Source organism: Bubalus kerabau, chromosome 16, assembly GCF_029407905.1.
Source record: "Bubalus kerabau isolate K-KA32 ecotype Philippines breed swamp buffalo chromosome 16, PCC_UOA_SB_1v2, whole genome shotgun sequence".
NCBI classification, from domain to species: domain Eukaryota; kingdom Metazoa; phylum Chordata; class Mammalia; order Artiodactyla; family Bovidae; genus Bubalus; species Bubalus kerabau.
This window is the reverse complement of record NC_073639.1, coordinates 73,478,904-73,498,291: the sequence shown is the minus strand read 5'-3', so window position 1 is coordinate 73,498,291 and position 19,388 is coordinate 73,478,904. Positions and strand designations below refer to the sequence as shown.

Here is a 19,388-nt window from a genome sequence, read left to right as displayed (position 1 = left end):
TCCTGACCTGCATACAAATTTCTCAAGAGGCAGATCAGGTGGTCTGGTAGTCCCAACTGTGTCAGAATTTTCCACAGTTTATTGTGATGCACACAGTCAAAGGCTTTGGCATAGTCAATAAAGCAGAAATAGATGTTTTTCTGGAACTCTCTTGCTTTTTCCATGATCCAGTGGATGTTGGCAATTTGATCTCTGGTTCCTCTGCCTTTTCTAAAACCAGCTTGAACATCTGGAAGTTCACAGTTCACATATTGCTGAAGCCTGGCTTGGAGAATCTTAAGCATTACTTTACTAGTGTGTGAGATGAGCGCAATTGTGTGGTAGTTTGAGCAGTCTTTGGCATTGCCTTTCTTTGGGATTGGAATGAAAACTGACCTTTTCCAGTCCTGTGGCCACTGCTGAGTTTTCCAAATTTGCTGGCATATTGAGTGCAGCACTTTCACAGCATCATCTTTCAGGATTTGGAATAGCTCAACTGGAATTCCATCACCTCCACTAGCTTTGTTCGTAGTGATGCTTTCTGAGGCCCACTTGACTTCACATTCCAGGATGTCTGGCTCTAGGTCAGTGATCACACCATCGTGATTATCTGGGTCGTGAAGATCTTTTTTGTACAGTTCTTCTGTGTATTCTTGCCATCTCTTCTTAATATCTTCTGCTTCTGTTAGGTCCATACCATTTCTGTCCTTTATCAAGCCCATCTTTGCATGAAATGTTCCTTTGGTATCTCTGATTTTCTTGAAGAGATCTCTAGTCCTTCCCATTCTGTTGTTTTCCTCTATTTCTTTGCATTGATCTCTGAAGAAGGCTTTCTTATCTCTTCTTGCTATTCTTTGGACCTCTGCATTCAGATGTTTATGTCTTTCCTTTTCTCCTTTGCTTTTCACTTCTCTTCTTTTCACAGCTATTTGTAAGGCCTCCCCAGACAGCCATTTTGCTTTTTTGCATTTCTATTCCATGGGGATGGTCTTGATCCCTGTCTCCTGTTCAATGTCACGAACCTCAGTCCATAGCTCATCAGGCACTCTATGTATCAGATCTAGGCCCTTAAATCTATTTCTCACTTCCACTGTATAATCATAAGGGATTTGATTTAAGTCATACCTGAATGGTCTAGTGGTTTTCCCCACTTTCTTCAATTTCAGTCTGAATTTGGCAATAAGGACTTCATGGTCTGAGCCACAGTCAGCTCCTGGTCTTGTTTTTGCTGAGTGTATAGAGCTTCTCCATCTTTGGCTGCAAAGAACATAATCAATCTGATTTTGGTGTTGACCATCTTGTGATGTCCATGTATAGAGTCTTCGCTTGTGTTGTTGGAAGAGGGTGTTTGTTATGACCAGTGCATTTTCTTGGCAAAACTCTATTAGTCTTTGCCCTGCTTCATTCCGTATTCCAAGGCCAAATTTGCCTGTTACTCCAGGTGTTTCTTGACTTCCCACTTTTGCATTCCAGTCCCCTATAATGAAAAGGACATCTTTTTTGGGTGTTAGTTCTAAAAGGTCTTGTAGGTCTTCATAGAATCGTTCAACTTCAGCTTCTTCAGCGTTACTGGTCGGGGCATAGACTTGGATTACTGTGATATTGAATGGTTTGCCTTGGAAACGAACAGAGATCATTCTGTCGTTTTTGAGATTGCGTCCAAGCACTGCATTTCGGACCCTTTTGTGGACCATGATGGCTACTCCATTTCTTCTGAGGGATTCCTGCCCGCAGTAGTAGATATAATGGTCATCTGAGTTAAATTCACCCATTCCAGTCCATTTCAGTGTGCTGATTCCTAGAATGTCGCCATTCACTCTTGCCACCTCTTGTTTGACCACTTCCAATTTGCCTTGATTCATGGACCTGACATTCCAGGTTCCTATGCAATACTGTTCTTTATAGCATCGGACCTTGCTTCTATCACCAGTCACATCCACAGCTGGGTATTCTTTTTGCTTTGGCTCCATCCCTTCCTTCTGTCTGGAGTTATTTCTCCACTGATCTCCAGTAGCTTATTGGGCACCTACTGACCTGGGGAGTTTCTCTTTCAGTATCCTATCATTTTGCCTTTTCATACTGTTCATGGGGCTCTCAAGGCAAGAATACTGAAGTGGTTTGCCATTCCCTTCTCCAGTGGACCACATTCTGTCAGATCTCTCCACCATGACCCGCCCACCTTGGGTTGCCGCATGGGCGTGGCTTAGTTTCATTGAGTTAGTCAAGGCTGTGGTCCTAGTGTGATTAGATTGACTAGTTTTCTGTGAGTATGGTTTCAGTGTGTCTGCCCTCTGATGCCCTCTTGCAACACCTACCATCTTACTTGGGTTTCTCTTACCTTGGGCATGGGGTATCTCTTCACGGCTGCTCCAGCAAAGCGCAGCCAATGCTCCTTACCTTGGACGAGGGGTATCTCCTCACCGCTGCCCTTCCTGACCTTCAACGTAGGATAGCTCCTCTAGGCCTTTGGCAAGCTCTTATTGAGCACCTACTGTGTACACTGTGGGAGTGTTTGTCTCGGACAAGTACCTACTGCGTGCAGGTCCCGTGCACACACGAGCCCCCCGTGTCCTGGTTTTGGGCTCTGGCTTTCTTGTCCGGAGCTGGGGCAGCTGACTAGCCAGGAGTCCGCTGTCACCCCTCACCCGAGGCCAGGTGTGACCCAGCTCCAGGTGACACATCCACCTGCTGGATCTGGGCCTGGGAAGTTCTCTCCTCTCCCCTGAAGCCTCGTGCCCTCAAGGCTGTGATGAGTCCTGGGCAGTTGCTCCAGACACATGGGGCGGCCCCTGGAGCCCGGGGCACACAGTGAGGTTCCAGGCCTCTGTCGGGGGCGAGTGGTGGCCTTCCTGGCTCAAGGAGGCTCCTGCTGGGAACACAGGAGCCGGGGGTGGGGGCCGGGAGGCAGGGTGGAGAGCAGCCCCTGGGTGCGTGACGACAGGCGGTGTCAGCTTTCAACATGCTGTGGGGCAGGTTTCGCTGCCCTCGTTTCACAGAGGAGGATGTGAATCCAGGCCAGTCAAGGGTCAGTGCCCTAGGCGCCCGGCAAGGAATGACCTCGGCCAGGAAGAGAGGACAGGCCTGGCAGGAAGGGGCGGGGCTAGCAGCTCAGCAGAAGACAGGAGAGCCTGCAGGGAGACACACAGTGGGGCCTGCACTCAGGACCAGGGAGCCGGAGCCCACACCGCCGTGGGCAGCATGAGTGGGCACGTGGGTGACCTGAGCCCCTCGCAGGAGAGGGCGCTGGCCCAGGTGAGTGTGGCAGGGGGTGGGGGAGGGGAGAGTGCTACACGGGCCTCAGTTTCTCCTAATGCCCCAGGGGCCCCTGATTCCCTCTGAGCTCTGTACCCCCAGGTCTCTTCCCAACTCTGAGGGCTTGGAGACCAGTGTGTACACTAGCGCTATCCGATAGAAACAACGTGAACCACAAATGCGGGCCACCTGTGTCACTTCAAAGTTTCTAACAGCCACATTAAAACAGGGAAAAGAAACAAGTGAAATCAATTCTGATAATATATTTTGCTCATTTACTTTTGGCCGGACTGTAGGATCTTAGTTGCCGGACCAGGAACTGGGCCTCGGCAATGAAAGCCGTGTCCCAACCACTGGACTGCAGGGGAATTCCCTATAATATATTTAACCCGATAGAGCCAAGTTGTTATCGTTGCAACAACGATATGTAATCAATATGTAATCAATTGCAACAACCTGTAATCAATATAAAAAGGGTCGCTGAGATTTTTTTGGTACTAAGTCTTCAGAATCCTGCGTGTATCTCATACTCACGGCACATGTCGATTTAGACTGGCCACGTCTCAGGCATTAGTGGCCACTCTATTGGACCCCACAGGTCAGCGCTGCTGGGGTGGCAGGTCCCAGCCTTAGCTATGATCTGGGGGACGCAGGAGCGGGCATGCGTCCTTTCTAGCTCGTTGGGGTCTTTCCCTCGGGCTTGAACACGGCAAGTGAGGGCTCCAGGCAGTCGCTCACCTCAGTAGCATGGAGGGAGGCCCTGAATCCTGCCTTTGAAGAATTCTACATCTGAAAGAGGGCAGATTCCAGCTAGGCTGGGAGAATAAGTCCTCTTACAAGACAACTGGGGTCAAGGATTAGGTCCAGGGGCCTCTCTGGCCGTCCTGTGGTTGGGACTCGTTGCTTTCGCTGCCAAGGGCCCGGGTTAGAGCCCTGGTCCAGGAACGAGGGTCCCACAAGCCCCGTGGCTCAGCCAAAACAAACAAACAGCATTAGGTCCAGATGTTGGCAGAGCAGGTCATGTGAGCCTGAGATTCCTCCCTTGGGTGGGGGATGGGTGTACTAGCGGTACCCTGTCAGGATGAATCAAGTGATTAGCTCAGGGCCAAACACTCCCTTGTGCTTCTTCCTTTCTTTAAATATATGTTAATTTGGCTGCGCCGGTTCTTAGTTGTGGCATGCTCAGTCTTTGTTGCAGCATGTGAGATCTCGTTCTCTGACCAGGGATCAAACCCAGGTCCCCTGCGTTGGGAGCTTGGAGTCTTATGCACTGGACCACGAGGGAAATCCCTTCCTTGTGTTTCTGAGGACAGAGGTTATCAGCTCATTTGGGGCTGGGGGGCCCAGAGCTAGTTCTTTGACCCTCCGATTTGGAGTCGAAGGAGACTGAAATGCAGGAAGAGGAGAATGACTCAGGCCAGACGGCACTGGGACTGCTGAGTCCTGGTCCAGGTCCATGAGTCCCGAGAGCTGGCTATGTCTCAGAGTCAGTGACATTCACACTGAAGTGGCACCCTCAGCCCCTGGAGAGGGCTGGGGCCCAGCTAAACTGCCCCATCGCCTCCCGGGGCCTGTCTGTAGAGGGTCTTCTCAGGCTGGGTGGAGTCACCCCTCATTCAGGCCTGGATGATGGGGTGTGGATCAAACACACGATTTGCCTCTTGCTGTGTGACGCTGGGCAAATTGCTCCACCTCTCTGAACCTAGATTCCATGTCACCTACCCTCCCACCTGAATTGACCTGGGGGCTCCCTGAGAGTGGAGAGCTGGGCCCTTAGGAGGACCCACCCTGCCCCCATGGATGTAAGGGAAGAGTCAGCCCTATAAATCTCATTTATTCCACATTTCAGGGAATTCCCTGGCAGGTCTAGAGGTTGGGACTCTGCAATCTCACTACTGAGGGCCTGGGTTCAGTCCCTGGTTGGGAACTACGATCTCATGAGCCTCATGGTGCAGCCAAAATAAAAAAGGAAAAGAAAAAAAAAATCTACATCTCATCCTCTCTTTGGGCAACTGGTTCATCATTATTGTCCCATTTCCCAAAGGGAGGAAGGGAACTGTTGTGACTTGGCCCAGGCCTCGGCTCCCCCAGCACACGTGGGCCCCCTTTACTCAGACACCCCGTTTCCCGCGGGCTCCGCAGGCCTGTGGCACCGGCCTGTCCCCTGCGGCCGTGGGGTACCGCGGAGCCCTGCCCACCCGGGTCTCTCCCCGCTCTGCCCTCAGTTCCAGGAGAACGTGCAGGATATCCTGGCCGTCCTGCCCAGCACCGACGACTACTTCCTGCTCCGCTGGCTCCGAGGTGAGCGTGGACGGTAACATGAGCTGAAGGTCAAGGGCATACGAGGTCTCTCTTGTTGTGTCACAAGTTGCCGCAAATCACAGGCATTGGAAGCAACCGCACATATGTATTATCTGTGTACACAGTTTCTGTGTACAATTTTAATTTCTAATTGAGTAAGTATCAACAGATATAACCTAAATAAACAAAACTTCATTGGCATCCTCAGTGATGTTTGAGAAGGAAGAGGCTATTGATTTACATAATTCCTGGCTCTGTGATTCCACCAGATACAGAGGGTCTGATCTCTTCAGGGTTTTAGAGCATTAGGAAACGAACCCTGGGCACAACATGGTCCCCAGGGCCCTGACAGTGGCCATGGATGTGGCAGGGACTCCACATGCTATTTCTCTGGACACCTTCTCTTCCTAGCTTCCTCTTGGGTAGTGCCTTCTTTGTCTACTGCCACCATCAAGGCTCTCCCAGGGGCACACCCACTGCCATCAGCCCAGGGAATCAGGGAGGCTGGAGGTAAGGGGGCCGGGGGGCCCTCCCAGCCCCCGGGTAGCCACAGCCTGACCCTTGCAAGGCAGTCCCCAGCACTGGGCACCCAGAGCCTTCTTCCCTGAGCTCTTCGACTCTTCCCAGCACCTCTGAGTGGACAGTAACCCCGAGGCTAGTAACCCACAGAGGGGCACAAGCTAGGATCACTGCCCCCAGGAGTCCACAACCACCACCCTATCTCCTCCTTGCAGCTCGGAGCTTTGACCTGAAGAAATCAGAGGCCATGCTGCGGAAGGTGAGGGCAACACCTGCCCGGCCCCGTCTCCTGCCCTTTGTGGCAGCTTAGCTCCCGGGCCAGGGATTGAACGTGGGCCTTCAGCCATGAAAGCCCGGAGTCCTAACCACTGGACTGCCAGGAATTCCCTGTCTTTTCTTCTTTCCATCCTTCTTCCTTCTTTCTTTTCCTCTTCCCTTCCTTCCTTCCTTTCTTGCAACGACCATTTGTTGCACCTCAAAGTTGAGCCTCGCTGGTTCTCGCACTGGGGAGAGTGCAGTGGTGGAAAGAGAGAGAAAAGAAACCAGATCAGTAAATAGACAAGGCAATTTCTGAGAGTGGAAATTGCAGCCAAGACAGTAAGGCAGAAAGAAGTGAGGGAGGGCAGGAAGGCCTTCCTTGCCGAAGGGTGATGTGTTGGCCCCGGCACGAATGCCCAAAAGGAGGCAGCCGTGTCATGACTGGAGACAGGGCAGAGCCGTGCAAAGGCCCTGAGGTGCGGGCGAGCTGGAGTAACCCAGGCACACAGGAGGCTGTGGCCTAGAGAGAAAGGGGAGAGATGCAGCTGAGTGGGTGGCCCAGGCCCATCCCCGGGGACCCAGCAGGCCACCGAGGGAGTCTAGGCTTTTGACTAAGGGTGACTGGGAGCTGGGCTTAGGGTTAGGGTTAGTCTGACCCTGCTTGTGGGGCTCCCTGGAAAGCCATGTGTGGACTGGAGCCTGGGGACCAGGAGGGATGACTCAGGGAGAGGCAGCTACGGATGCGGGCTTCATGTGGTCCTTTCTGAGTCTTTCTGTCCTCATCCGTGTCAGACCCCATCTCCTCCGTCCGCCTTGCATCCCCACCCTCAGTTCTGGGTCCATGGAGCCCGGGATGCCCTGGCGGGCCCTCAGTGGTTGCGGGCAGCAGGGCCTGGCCTGGCATCCCTGGGTCCCCACAGACTCTTTGGCTCAGGAGGGGTCTTCAGCTGCGCCCCACCCTCCCTTGTCTCTAGCATATGAAGTTCAGGAAGCAACAAGATCTGGACAACATCCTCACGTGGCAGCCGTCAGAGGTGAGCCCCCGGCGCCCTGCCCGCCCCAGATCCCGGCTCTCCATCAAACCCGCCCCCACCGCCCAGCCCCGCTCTCTCGTGCATCCATCCAGGTGGTCAGGCTGTACGAGCCCAGTGGCTTCTGCGGCCACGACAGGGAGGGCAGCCCCGTCTGGTACCACATCATCAGGGGCCTGGATCTCAAGGGCCTCCTCCTCTCCGTCTCCAAACAAGAGCTGCTCAGATTCAACTTCTGGAGCCTGGAGCTGCTCCTGCGAGACTGTGAGCAGCAGAGCCAGAAGGTGGGGGTCCCAGGGCCCCCCCATCCCCCTGGGCCGCCGAAATCTGGCCCCTCCAAGAAGCCCCCAGCACTGGGCACCTGCCTCCCTGAGCTCCTCGGCTCCTCCCAGCACCTCCGAGTAGACACGGTTCGGGTGACCTGCCTTCCCAGGGGCAGACGATGGGAAGGTGCCCCTCGGGACGGCCCTGTCTCCCTGCACTTGGCTTCCTGGCATGAAACCTCCACGCCAGGATAAGCCGGGCCCAGCCCTACTTCCTGTGGGCGGTGGGGGGCACAGACCCTCCTGGGGTCTCACCTTTGCAGTTGGGGAAGAAAGTGGAGAAAATCTCGACTGTTTTTGATTTCGAGGGGCTGAGCCTGAGACATCTGTGGAAGCCAGGAGTGGAGCTTGTCCAGGAGGTGAGGGAGCCCTACCCAGGGGGCTGGCTGTCCCCTCGCCTGGGTCTCTGCCCCTCGCTTGCTGGTGTGGGCTGTGTGTGGGGAGGTTCTCTAACTCCACCCACAGGTTTGCGGCTCCTTTTTTTTCTTTTTCAAATATTTACGTATTTATTTATTTTGGCTGTCAGATCTTTGTGGAGCACAGACTTCTCTCTAGTTGAGGCTTGTGGGATCTTAGTTCCTTGACCAGGGATCCAACCCACGCTCCCTCCAGTGGAGGGTGGATTCTTGACCCACTGGACCATCACGGAAGACCCTGCAGGGATCCTCTCAAACCCTAAGTCTCTTAGGGCTGTGCCAAGCCACAGCCATCACCTCAGTATCACCACCGCACATCCGGGAAGTCACAACAACAGGGCTCGGTCCCCAGGCTGGTCAGGGTCCCCGTGGGTATCCCTTCCCCTCTGATCCTCCCTCCCCGCTCACCCCTCTCTTAACTGGGAGGGGGCTGGGAGCAAGTCATCTTCAGGGCTCCTGAGGAAGGAAGGGAGACCCTGATCAGATGCGCCTCCCCCGGGGCAGCTAGCCTGCCTTTTCTTTCTGCTCAATCCAGGATAGCAGAGAACCTAAAAATTTTAACATTTCAAGAACCACCACGAGCGACTTCCCCGGACGTCCAGTGGTTAAGGTTCCACGCTTCCAGCGCAAGGAGCACAGGTTCAATCCCTAGTTGGGAAACTAATCCCATAAACTGTGCGACGAGGTCCCCAAAAAAAGAACCACCATGAAAACGTAATAAATTGAGAACACCAGACTCAAAAGCCCACATATATTCCCTTGATATGAAATATCCAGTTTAGGTAAATCCATAAGAGACAGAAAGCACGCTGGTAGTCAACCAGGGCTGCAGGGAGTGGGGAAGGGTGACTGCTAATGGTGCGGGGTTTCTTCCGGCGTGGCGAGAATATTCTGCAACTAGACAGTGCCGATGGGTGCACAGCTTGGTGAATACACGGAAGCCCCTGAACTCTACACTGTGAAAGGGTGAAACTTATGGTATGTAAATTATACTCCAATTAAAACAAAAAAGCCATGCCTTGCCACTTTGAATGTTTCTCATCCTGGAAGCATTTTGTTCCCAAAGCCACATAGAGGGGAACCTTCCAGAGACCTGACTGAGGGGGATTTTTTGGTCTGCAGGAGGTGGGGTCATCCCCTGGAAATCTGTCAAGAATTTGCACTCGTGGCTTCGGGGGGCGTGTCTGTGACGGGGACCCAACAAACCGGACAGGGGGAGTTCCTCTTGTCTGGGCGGCTTTTGGGGTGTCTGGAGAGGCCTCAGGGGCCTTAAGGGGGCGGCATTTAGGCACCTGCATCTTATGCATTGACCTGAGTTTGACCCTACAGTTTTTCTCGGCACTTGAGGCAAACTACCCTGAGATTTTGAAGAATTTAATTGTTGTGAAGGGTGAGTGAACCAGTTCCGCATATGCATAAATGGGGGTGGGGGACAGTGCAGGGGACACGGAGGCAACGAGGCAGGGAAAGAAGACCCCAGGAAACCCTGAAACGGTGCCTGTCTCAGCCCCCAAGCTCTTCCCGGTGGCCTTCAACCTGATCAAGCCGTACATCACTGAGGAGACGCGCAGGAAGGTGCTGATCCTTGGAGGTGAGTGGGCAGCTCCTCTGCAGCTCAGAGCCTGAGCTGAGGGCGGCCCCTCCGCAGACCTGAGGGCTCCCGAACGCAAGGGCACCAGGCTCGGGGACACAGCTGCTCTGGGGGACCCACTCCCTTAGGCAGCAACTGTTGAGGCCAATGTGTCCACCTGCCAGAGGGCTGAGGGGCCAGGAGGGCTCTGAGAGACCCCCCAGAGGCAGCCTATGGGAGGGCCCCCAATTCTGGATTGAGAGATGTGAATTTGAGGGATGACTTTGTCTGTTATGAGCTGCAAGTGGGCTGAGTCACCAGCTCTGTCTGGGTCTCAGGTTCCTCATGGTTCCCTGTAAAATGGGGAGCATAAGAGGCAGGTTTTTCAAATTACACATGTGCTCAGCTGCTCAGTCGTGTCCAACTCTTTGCGACTCCCTGCACTGTAACCTGTCAGGCTCCTCTGTCCATGGGATTCCCCAGGCAAGAATACTGGAGTGGGGTGCCATTTCCTTCTCCAGGAGATCTTCTGGACCGAGGGACTGAACCCCCATCTCCTGCATTGGCAGGCGGATTCTTTACAACTACGTTACCTGTGAGCTGCAAGTGGGATGAGTCACTGGCTCTGAGTCTCAGATTCCTCAGTTTGCCCCCATAAAATGGGGAGTAAAAGACAGGTTTTCCACATTACATAATGATAAAATTTGGAAATTTTGAAAAATATAGAAATATATTAAAGAAGAAAGAGTAAATCCTGTCTCCCAAGGAACTATTATTAACATGTACTATCTTTTCAAAGAAATTCATTTTAAAAAAATGGGTTCATACCACATTATACTCTTTTAGAACCTACCTTTTTCACATACCATGTGATAAACTTTATTCTATTTTGGTAAAGTCCAAAATTTAGGTTGTTTGTAATTTTTTTTTTTTTTTTTACCATTAGGGAAGAGTGAGGTGTGAAGATGCTTATAGATGAATCTTTGTACACATCCTTAATTTTTTTCCATAAAATAATAGCCTAGAAATGAAGAGTTCTTTTCCCTTAAAGGAGAATGCATGGGAAGTCTGTTTCATTTCTGTGTCCACACTGCCCCCAGGGCATGCTAGGAGTTCACCTCTGCTTCCTCCCACTTTGCTCTCATAATGCTCTCATTCCTTTGTGGACCACCCTTGGCTTCTCAGAGCAGTGTTGGGGGAGAAGGGCTGATACAATCTGCACCCCAGTTCTGAGAGTGCTGGAGATGCAGGAGCTGAGGGCAGGGACTGACTGGAAGGCTGAGTTCAGTCTCAGAGGGAAAGGGAAGCCCAGGGTAGAGCCAGCCCGTGCTCAGCCTCACGCTCCAGGAGACACTGATCTGAGTCCCTGCAAAGATGCTGGTCCAGTGGTTAGACTCAGCGCTTTTATTGCCGAGGTCCCGGGTTCGATCTCTGGTCAGGGAACTAAGATCCCACAAACTACGTGGCGTGGCCAAAAAAAAAAAAAAAAAAAATGCCTCATGGGCCAACACCTTGACGGTTAGGGGTGGGTACCAGGGCTGAAGGGGCAGGAACTGGTCACACAGACGCTGTGGACCTAGATCTTCTTGGCTTCTGTCCTGGAGGCACTGAGAGTATGTGGGAGGAGGGGGAGGCTGTCATATGGACAGGACGGCCCTGGACTTGGCCCCACTTCCCTCTGTTGAACCCCCGACCCCCCCACAGAGCCCCACTTTTGTCCCCACAGGCAACTGGAAGCAAGAGTTGCTGAAATTCATCAGCCCCAACCAGCTGCCCGTGGAGTTCGGGGGGACCATGACCGACCCCGATGGCAACCCCAAGTGCCTGACCAAGGTCCGGTGCCCAGAGGACGGTGAGGGAGGGGAGATGGCCGTGGTGCGATGCCCGCTCACCACCCTCGCCTGCAGATCAACTACGGGGGCGACGTGCCCCAGCATTACTACCTGCGCAACCACGTGAGGGTGCAGTACGACCACCAGGCGACCGTGGGCCGAGGCTCCTCCCTGCAGGTGGACAACGAGATCCTGTTCCCGGGCTGCGTGCTCAGGTGGGCACTGCACCCCCCCCACACACACACACCTGCGTGTGGTCAGCAGGGGCCCGGAGCCCAGGCAGGTGGCAGTCAGTGGGGCCATGTCTCCTGCAGGTGGCAGTTCGCGTCGGACGGAAGGGACATCGGCTTCGGGGTTTTCCTGAAGACCAAGATGGGGGAGCGGCAGCGGGCTGCGGAGATGACGGAGGTGCTGGCCAGCCAGCGCTACAATGCCCACATGGTGCCCGAGGACGGGAGCCTCACCTGCACGGAAGCCGGAGTCTGTGAGTGTTGACAGGGATGGCTCCTCTTGGACCTGGGTGTGGGGGGCAGGTGCATTGCCATGCATCAGGTCCCACCAGGTACGGGGCCCTGGCTCCGGGCTCTCGGGTGTGGCAGTGGCACCCAGGTCTAGTACCTGCACAGGAGGGCGAGGTCCCAGGTGGGCGTCCTCTCTGAATGTCTGTCCCGCCAACACAGACGTCCTGAGGTTTGACAACACCTACAGCCTGATCCACCCCAAGCACATCAGCTACACCGTGGAGGTGCTGCTCCCGGACCAAACCTCCCTGGAGAAGATAGAGCAATTCTAGACAAGCCTCGCGGTTCCCACACCCTCCTCTGTGGCCTCGAGGTCCGCAGTGAGCTCACAGCCTTCCCTAGCCAGACTGCCCTCCAAGCTCCCCAGGAACGGGGATGCTACCGAGCTGGTCCCAGCCCATCTGTCACAGTGGGTCTGCATCTTTGGATCTGCCGGGACTGTGGCAGCCAGCAAAGCAACAGAAACTCTCCAGCCCCTGTGACTCAAGCTCAGAGAAAACTCGTGGCCCCTTTTCTACCAACCGATACTGAGTCGGGAGTTCCCGTTCGGAAATTCATTGTGTTAAAACAAAAAAAAAGTGCAGGGCTTCCCTGATGGCTCAGTGGTAAAGAATCTGCTCGCCAAAGAGGGAGACACAGGTTTGATCCCAGACCCGGGAAGCTCCCACATGCCACAGAGCAGCTGAATCCGTGCACCGCAGCTACTGAGCCTGCGCTCTGGAGTTCAGGGGCCGCAACTACTGAAGCGTGAGCGCCCGAGACCCCGCGCTCCGCAAGAGAGACCACCACAACCGGAGGCCTAAGCAGCGCAACTAGGCAGTGGCCTTCTGCTCGCTGCGACTGGAGGATAGCCCACGCACAGCAGTGAAGACCCAGCACGGCCAAGAGTAAATAAATAAATACTTTAAAAAAGAAAAAAAATGTGAAATATAATATGACCGACAGAACTGGAAACAATTGCCATTTAAAAGATAATGCATTACTCATAGTTCCCAAGAGGAGAGGGCATGGATGCCACAGGGGATCACCCGGAGAAACTTTGGGCGTGGGGGGTGAGTGGTCATGAGGTGGAAGGAGGGGGAGGACCTGCGGACAAAAGCCTTTGTTATGGTTTCCCCAGAAGGAATGGGTGAGGCGGGGTCAGCAGGCCTAGAATTGGCTATTTTGAGTGATTTCCTCAGGCTCTGGGGCCAAGGGGTTGTCCCACTTGTCTGGAACCTGGTTCTGGGTACCAGTTGCCCTGAGTTTGAGTCTGATACAGGAGGAGGCGGGAGTGTGGGCTCTGTATTTGAAAAGCACACTCGTGGGCAAGACTCTCTCTTGTTGTTCAGTCGCTCAGTCGTGGCCAACTCTTTGCGACCCCACGGATTGCAGCACGTCAGGCTTCCCTGTCCCTCACTATCCCTCGGAGCTTGCTCAGACTCCTGTTCAACAAGTCAGTGATGCCATCCAACTGTCTCATCCTCTATCACCCCCTTCCCTTCCTGCCCTCAGTCTTTCCCAGCATCAAGGTCTTTGACTCTCTCTCTAGGAACGGCTCTCCCTGGGAGGGGTGGTCCCTCCAGGGTCAGCAAAGCCCCAGGTGTCAAAGCTTCAGAACACAGAAAATAGGAGACGTGATTAATACACTTGCCTAGCAAGCAGCTGTGCCGCTGCCCCTCTGAATGCACATTCCTTCCCCATCGAGAAAGAACTCTTGGCTCACACGCTCCCCTTCCTAGTGTGAAGGTATCTAAGAACTGGTTCACCTGCTCAGCCTCCATCCTCTCAGGGACTCCCCTGGTGGTCCAGAGGCTAAGACTCCAACTCCGAATGCAGGGTGCTTGGGTTCGATCCCTGGTCAGGGAACTAGATCCCTCATGCTGCAGCTGATGTCCCTGAATCACAACCAAGACCTGATGCAGTTAAAAAAAACAACAAGAAAGAAAGAAATTGCATTTTGTTTCAACAGAGTTGAGTTCAGTTTATGCCAGGTTCTCTTCCCTATTTCGATAGCTAATGCTTCATAAAATCCATCTTTACCTCTTTAACTAGCGTTTGACTTTGTTTATCTTTGATACTACCCAGCCAGACACGGTTGATACAGGAAGTGTCCACCCTTGTGGAAAGTTCTACTGAGTAGTGATGTACATCGTGGGGTGTACAAGGTGGCCTTCTGAGAAGAGGACCACCAGAGACAAACTGAGCCTTCATCTCAAAAGTCATGCCTCCAGAGAGCCCCACCAATGAGGCAGGGTAGAGAGAAATCAGACCAATGATTAATAAAAATAGGAAAGCATAGAAAGATATTGGAGAAGAAGGAAAGGGGCATTCAAAGTTGTAAACAAACAAACTATGCATAAAAAGTGTGAAGTTTCAAAGTCTGATCGAGGTAACAAGTGAAGTTGAGCTATGAATAGTAAATTCAGCCTGATAACCATCAGTTGAGGCTTTAATCACCTTGGTAGAAACCGCCAGATATATGCCACCCAATCCAGAGTTAATTGGCCAATAACTCAAAGCTTTGATACCAAGACATATCTAAAACATTTTTACTTTTCCATTTGGATCTATGGAGATTTAAAGTTCCAACACAACAGTGGAAAATGAATATTGAAATTTAAAGATGTCAAAAAATACAGTTGTAACCCAAGGACTACACCAAAGGAAGGTACGGAGACAAATATATGGTTGCTGTTTCGTCCCTAAGTCGTGTCCAAGCCTTTTGCGACCCCATGAACTGTAGCCCATCAGGCTCCTCTGTCCATGGGATTTCCCAGGCATGAATACTGGAGTGGATTGCCATTTCCTTTTCCAGTGCTCGTCCCAACTCAGGGCCTGAACCTGCATCTGCTATATTTGCAGGTCTAATACCTGCCAAAGGTATTCTCTGAGACACCAGAGAAGCCCAGGAAACAAGAAAGAATCAATAAAGTAGTTTCAAGTGGGATGTCTCTAGAACAAGCTTAAATAAAACTGTAGTAACAATTTTTGGATTCACTGGGTTTCTGTATTTGCTGTTTGGGTATTTGAAGTGCTCAAAACCATCAGCTGTAATGAATTTGTAGTTTACAGGTAGGGTATAATTCCCTTGGATCAGACACCGAGTAGCTCTTTGATGATTCCCCAAGCGAGGTTGTAACAGAGCTCTGGTTTGGTACAGAGTCAAGGCTCTGACCCGCCCCCGCTCACTGTTCGCTCCCCCACGCTCACTGTTCGCTCCCCCACGCTCCCCGCCCGCCTCCACCGCAGATTTGTGCAATAGCGTCCTGACCAGTGTTGCTTCTCTGAACATTCGCCCTGGCCAGGCCACCCTTCACACCAGGCCACCCTTCAATCCAGGCCCAGGGTTATCTTCCTGCCGCAGGAGGAACCACATCCATGTTTTCTTCGAAAAGCTTCAAAGGCCACCGCCCACTCTGATAGCTGATAGGCATAGTCGCCAGCGTGGCCTGACCTCAGTCTTTTGAGCCCGCTGCCCTTGGAGTATCCCTCTTCCCTTTTGCCTCTGGAGGCTTCTTTATGCAAACCCCTCCATCTAGAACATCTTCCTCCTATTTCTGTCTTAGAGGCCCAATTCAAATACCACCTCCTCTGGGGGACATTCCAAGATCTCCAGAGCAGTGGTCTTGCTCGGATTTCTATTAGAACTCTCTATCTTCAGGCAGCCAGGACAGATATTGGTTAAGGATGCAGGACTTGGGTGCAAATAAGGGTTCAAACCCTGGTTCTGGCTCTTACAGGCCAGTGAGGCTGAGTCTGGCACATGTGAAATGAGCACGTGGGTCTAAAGATGAGCAGCAAACATGACCCATGCCTTCATGGGGCTGACAGTTAAGGGGGTGAATCAGATGTCAAACCAAGCCATGTCTAATGAGAGCAAGTCTCTGCAACAGAGGAGCAGGGGTCTGCCTGAGCATATAGGAGAAGGGAAGGAGACGGGAGGCACGAATAGGCAGTATGGGAGGAGGAGGGACGGGAAGTGAGCTCAAGTCAGAAGGAATGGCATGTGCAAAGGCCCTGTAGCAGGAGGTAGCAGCAAGGGGAGACAGATAGGTCCATATACACCCTATTTGGTCATTTGTGGTTTGGAAAGGCCAGGTCCCTCTTGTCTTTTGTAGGAGAAGAAAGATAGGCATCCAATTATGGCCCCTCATCCACCTCTTTCCCTGGTCCCAGGTTTTTGGGGGTCGTGGGTCAGAATCCCCTTGGCCACCTCTCTCTCTCCCAGGCCCTTGTGGCCATCTCTGTTTCCAGGGTATAGATGATACTGGGGGTATGGTCATGTAAGGTCCTGCCTTTCCTGGGGTCACCCTGAGTTGGTTGGAGGAGCCAAGGAGACACTCCCCCAGCTGCCCTAGAGCCTAATCATTTCCTAGGCAGGCCCAGGTGTGAGGCCACCCTGCCCTGGGCATCTGAGTCAGGTGGACCTTCTCTCTCAATCCCTCCACCTAGGGTGACCCAAGCCAAGCCCTACATTCCTGGAGGAACATCCAGCGGCATTTGCCCAGCCTAGACATCCACAGAATGGGATCAGTTTAGCCGTGATGGGGGAAGACTGGGCAGGAGCTCCTGGCAGAGCTGATCTCATGCCAACAATGGAGATGGCCTTCACTGCACAGGCTTCCCTTTAGTTAGCAGGTTGCAGGTGTGAATGAGGACTGTGAGCAGGGCTCCTGAGAGATGCCAGGAATTTTAGGAGCAGCTGGGAGGTGGGAGGGAGAGATTCCGCCGTGAGTGGGCAGGGAGGTCAGGGGTCGGGGTCACATGCTGGGACACTGCTGCCATCACAGCCGGCTTCTGGGCCCGGGGGTCAGGAGCACCAAGGAAATGAGCCACGTTTCAGAAAGTGGGAGGAGACGGCACATTACACAAGAGGGGATCCGGCTGCCTGGCGCCCAGCTGGGTAGCATGGAAGTCCTCTATGCCCAGCGACGGCTCAGGCTCGGGGCAGGACAGCTGTACTGCGTGGGAAAAACAGGGACTCAACGTTGACCTGGAACCATCCTCAGCAGACAGAGGCTTAGCACCTGGCCCTGCACCAACTGCCTAGATTCCAATCCTGGCTTTGCTGCTTGCCGAGTGTGAGACCTGGCGGGGAGGGGTTTGGTTTCGGTTTTCTCACCCATAAATGGGAACAATCGTAGTACCAACCTTAGAATGTGTCTGGAGAATTAGATGAGACAATGCTGGACTGTCCCATACGGCAACCACTGTCCACCTGTATTAATTTGCTTGACTACCTCAACAGAGCACTCAAACCGAGTGGCTCCAGCAGCGAGATTTATTGTCTCATAGGTCTGGAGGCTAGAAGGCCGAGATCAAGGGGCCAGCAGGCTTGGTTCCCTTTGAGGACGGGCGGGAAGAATCTATTCTCTGCTTCTCCCCTAGCTTCTGGCGGTTTGCTGGCTATCTTTGGTGTTCTACGGCTCATATATAGAAGCATTGCCTCGACCCCCACCTTCATCTTCATGTGGCCTCCTCCCTGTCGGCATGTATGTACCCAGATTCCCCCTTTTCAAAAGGACATTAGTCATATTGGATTAGGGGCCCACCCCACTCCACTCTGACCTCTTTTTCACTAATTACATCTGTAAGGACCCTGTTTGCAAATAGGCCACGTTCTTAGATGCTGGGAATTAGGATTTCAATGTATGAATTGGGGGCGGACTCAATGCAGTCCCTAACGCCACACGTGGGGAGTGCCCTGGCAGTGCAGTGGTTAGCACTTCTCGCTCTCCTGCCACGGGCCCGGGTTCCATCTCTGACCAGGGGGCTAAGACCCTGCAAGCTGTGAGACGTGACCAATAAAACCAAACCAAAACAGACAGGGGCTTCCCTGGTAGCTCGGTGGTAAAGAATCTGCCCGCCAAGGCAGGAGACATGGGTTTGATACCCATCAGGGAAGATCCCTTATGCCTCAGAGCAACCAGGCCTGTGTTCTGGAGCCTGGGGGCAGCAATGACTGAGCCCACACGCCTGCCCCCTAGAGTCCGAGCTCAGCGTCAAGAGAAGCCCCCGCAACGAGAAACCCGCGCACTGCAATGAAGAGTAGCCCCGCTCGCTGCAACTAGAGAAAAGCCCATGCAGCAAGGAAGACCTAGCAGAGCCAAAAAGAAATAAATACATGAATGAAAATGTAAAAACAAGCAAACAGAAGAACACCGTATGTGGCTGGTCCAGCATTTGAAATGAGGCTGGATGGAGTTGAAATGTGCCACTTAGAACGAATGCTGGACTTCAAAGACTTGATCCAAAGAAAAGAAAAGAATGCACAATCAGTTCAGGTCAGGCACTCAGTCGTGTCTGACTCTTTGCAACCCCATGGACTGCAGCACACCAGGCTTCCCTGTCCATCACCAACTCCCAGAGCTTGCTCAAACTCATGCCCATCGTGCCAGTGATGCCATCCAACCACCTCATCCTCTGTTGTCCCCTTCTCCTCCTGCCTTCAATCTTTCCCAGCATCTGGGTCTTTTCCAATGACTCACTTCTGCGCATCAGGTGGCCAAAGTATTGGAGTTTCAGTATCAGTCCTTCCAATGAGTATTCAGGACTGATCTCCTTTAGGGTGGACTGGCTGGATCTCCTTGCAGTCCAAGGGACTCTCAAGAGTCTTCTCCAACACTGCCGAGGACCAGCCCCGGCTAATCCAGGGTATTCGAAGAGGAGACGGCGTTGGCAACCTATTTATTTATTTATTCATCAAAGATACAATGAATAATAGAATGAAGATAGCTCAGCAGGAAAATTCAGTGGAGAAAAGAGGCTGAGTAGCTTGGTTTACGCGGAAGATCAATACAGCCTGTGACACCAGGTTAGCTCTGACAACAGAGGCCGCAGGCGCCCTCTCGAATAGCCGAAGGTGCCCCACCTTAGACACCTTCTCGAGTGGGTCTTAGAAGCCCAGGCAAATAAATGGTCGCAGAGGAGTTCCGTGCTCCAGATGGAGACTCAGCTGGAAATTGAGGGGAAGAATGACATGGGGAGAACAAGCTTTGGTGAGCAAGGCCCCTAGCTTTATTTTCAACAGGCGCTTTTATAGCCTAAGTTACACATAGAGGATAATAGGGGATGCAAAGTCAGCAATCTTTGATCCTTATCAAAAACCAGGGTTTCTTTCCTGCAAATTCATTGTATACAAATGGTTTAGGTGATTTACATCATCTTCCGGCCAGAAAGCCTATTAACATTTTATGACTCTTGACAAAGACTTATTTTCTCTAAGAGTAATTATTTTAAGGTTTGACCATCTTCCGAAGGTGTTAGATAAAGTTGCATTCCTATAGGGCGGATGTGTAATGGGTTTACAACAAAGGAAAGAATTTATTACCTTAAGGGTCTAAAGTTGCTAACACTAAAGCCACCACTTATTTTTTCTACATACCAACTATATTAATTAATACA

At 52.4% G+C, this 19,388-nt stretch overlaps 1 protein-coding gene across 4 annotated transcripts; it reads left to right on the top strand.

The window, feature by feature from the left end:
• Positions 1-3,090: 3,090 nt before the first annotated feature.
• On the top strand, positions 3,091-15,154 carry LOC129630018 (putative SEC14-like protein 6). Of its 4 annotated transcripts, none has more exons than XM_055550282.1 (12): positions 3,091-3,231; positions 5,457-5,532; positions 6,267-6,310; positions 7,284-7,343; positions 7,436-7,624; positions 7,972-8,022; positions 9,409-9,469; positions 9,587-9,670; positions 11,376-11,482; positions 11,557-11,696; positions 11,796-11,965; positions 12,162-15,153. In XM_055550282.1, the coding sequence occupies exons 1-12, from the start codon at positions 3,178-3,180 to the stop codon at positions 12,272-12,274; spliced, it is 1,149 nt and encodes a 382-aa protein (XP_055406257.1). In that variant the 5' UTR covers positions 3,091-3,177; the 3' UTR covers positions 12,275-15,153. The 4 variants fall into 4 exon arrangements, with proteins under 4 accessions (XP_055406257.1, XP_055406256.1, XP_055406258.1 ...); XM_055550281.1 differs by having other exon boundaries at positions 7,927-8,022; XM_055550284.1 differs by lacking the exon at positions 6,267-6,310 and having other exon boundaries at positions 3,191-3,231; positions 7,927-8,022.
• The last annotated feature ends 4,234 nt before the right edge of the window (positions 15,155-19,388 follow it).

Excerpts from the sequence above, each read along its gene's own strand:
- LOC129630018 (XM_055550281.1), top strand. The coding sequence starts at position 3,178 with ATGAGTGGGCACGTGGGTGACCTGAGCCCCTCGCAGGAGAGGGCGCTG. Across the intron at positions 7,344-7,435 it reads TCACGTGGCAGCCGTCAGAG|GTGGTCAGGCTGTACGAGCC; the intron begins GTGAGCCCCCGG and ends GCATCCATCCAG. Across the intron at positions 11,483-11,556 it reads ACCCCAAGTGCCTGACCAAG|ATCAACTACGGGGGCGACGT; the intron begins GTCCGGTGCCCA and ends CCTCGCCTGCAG.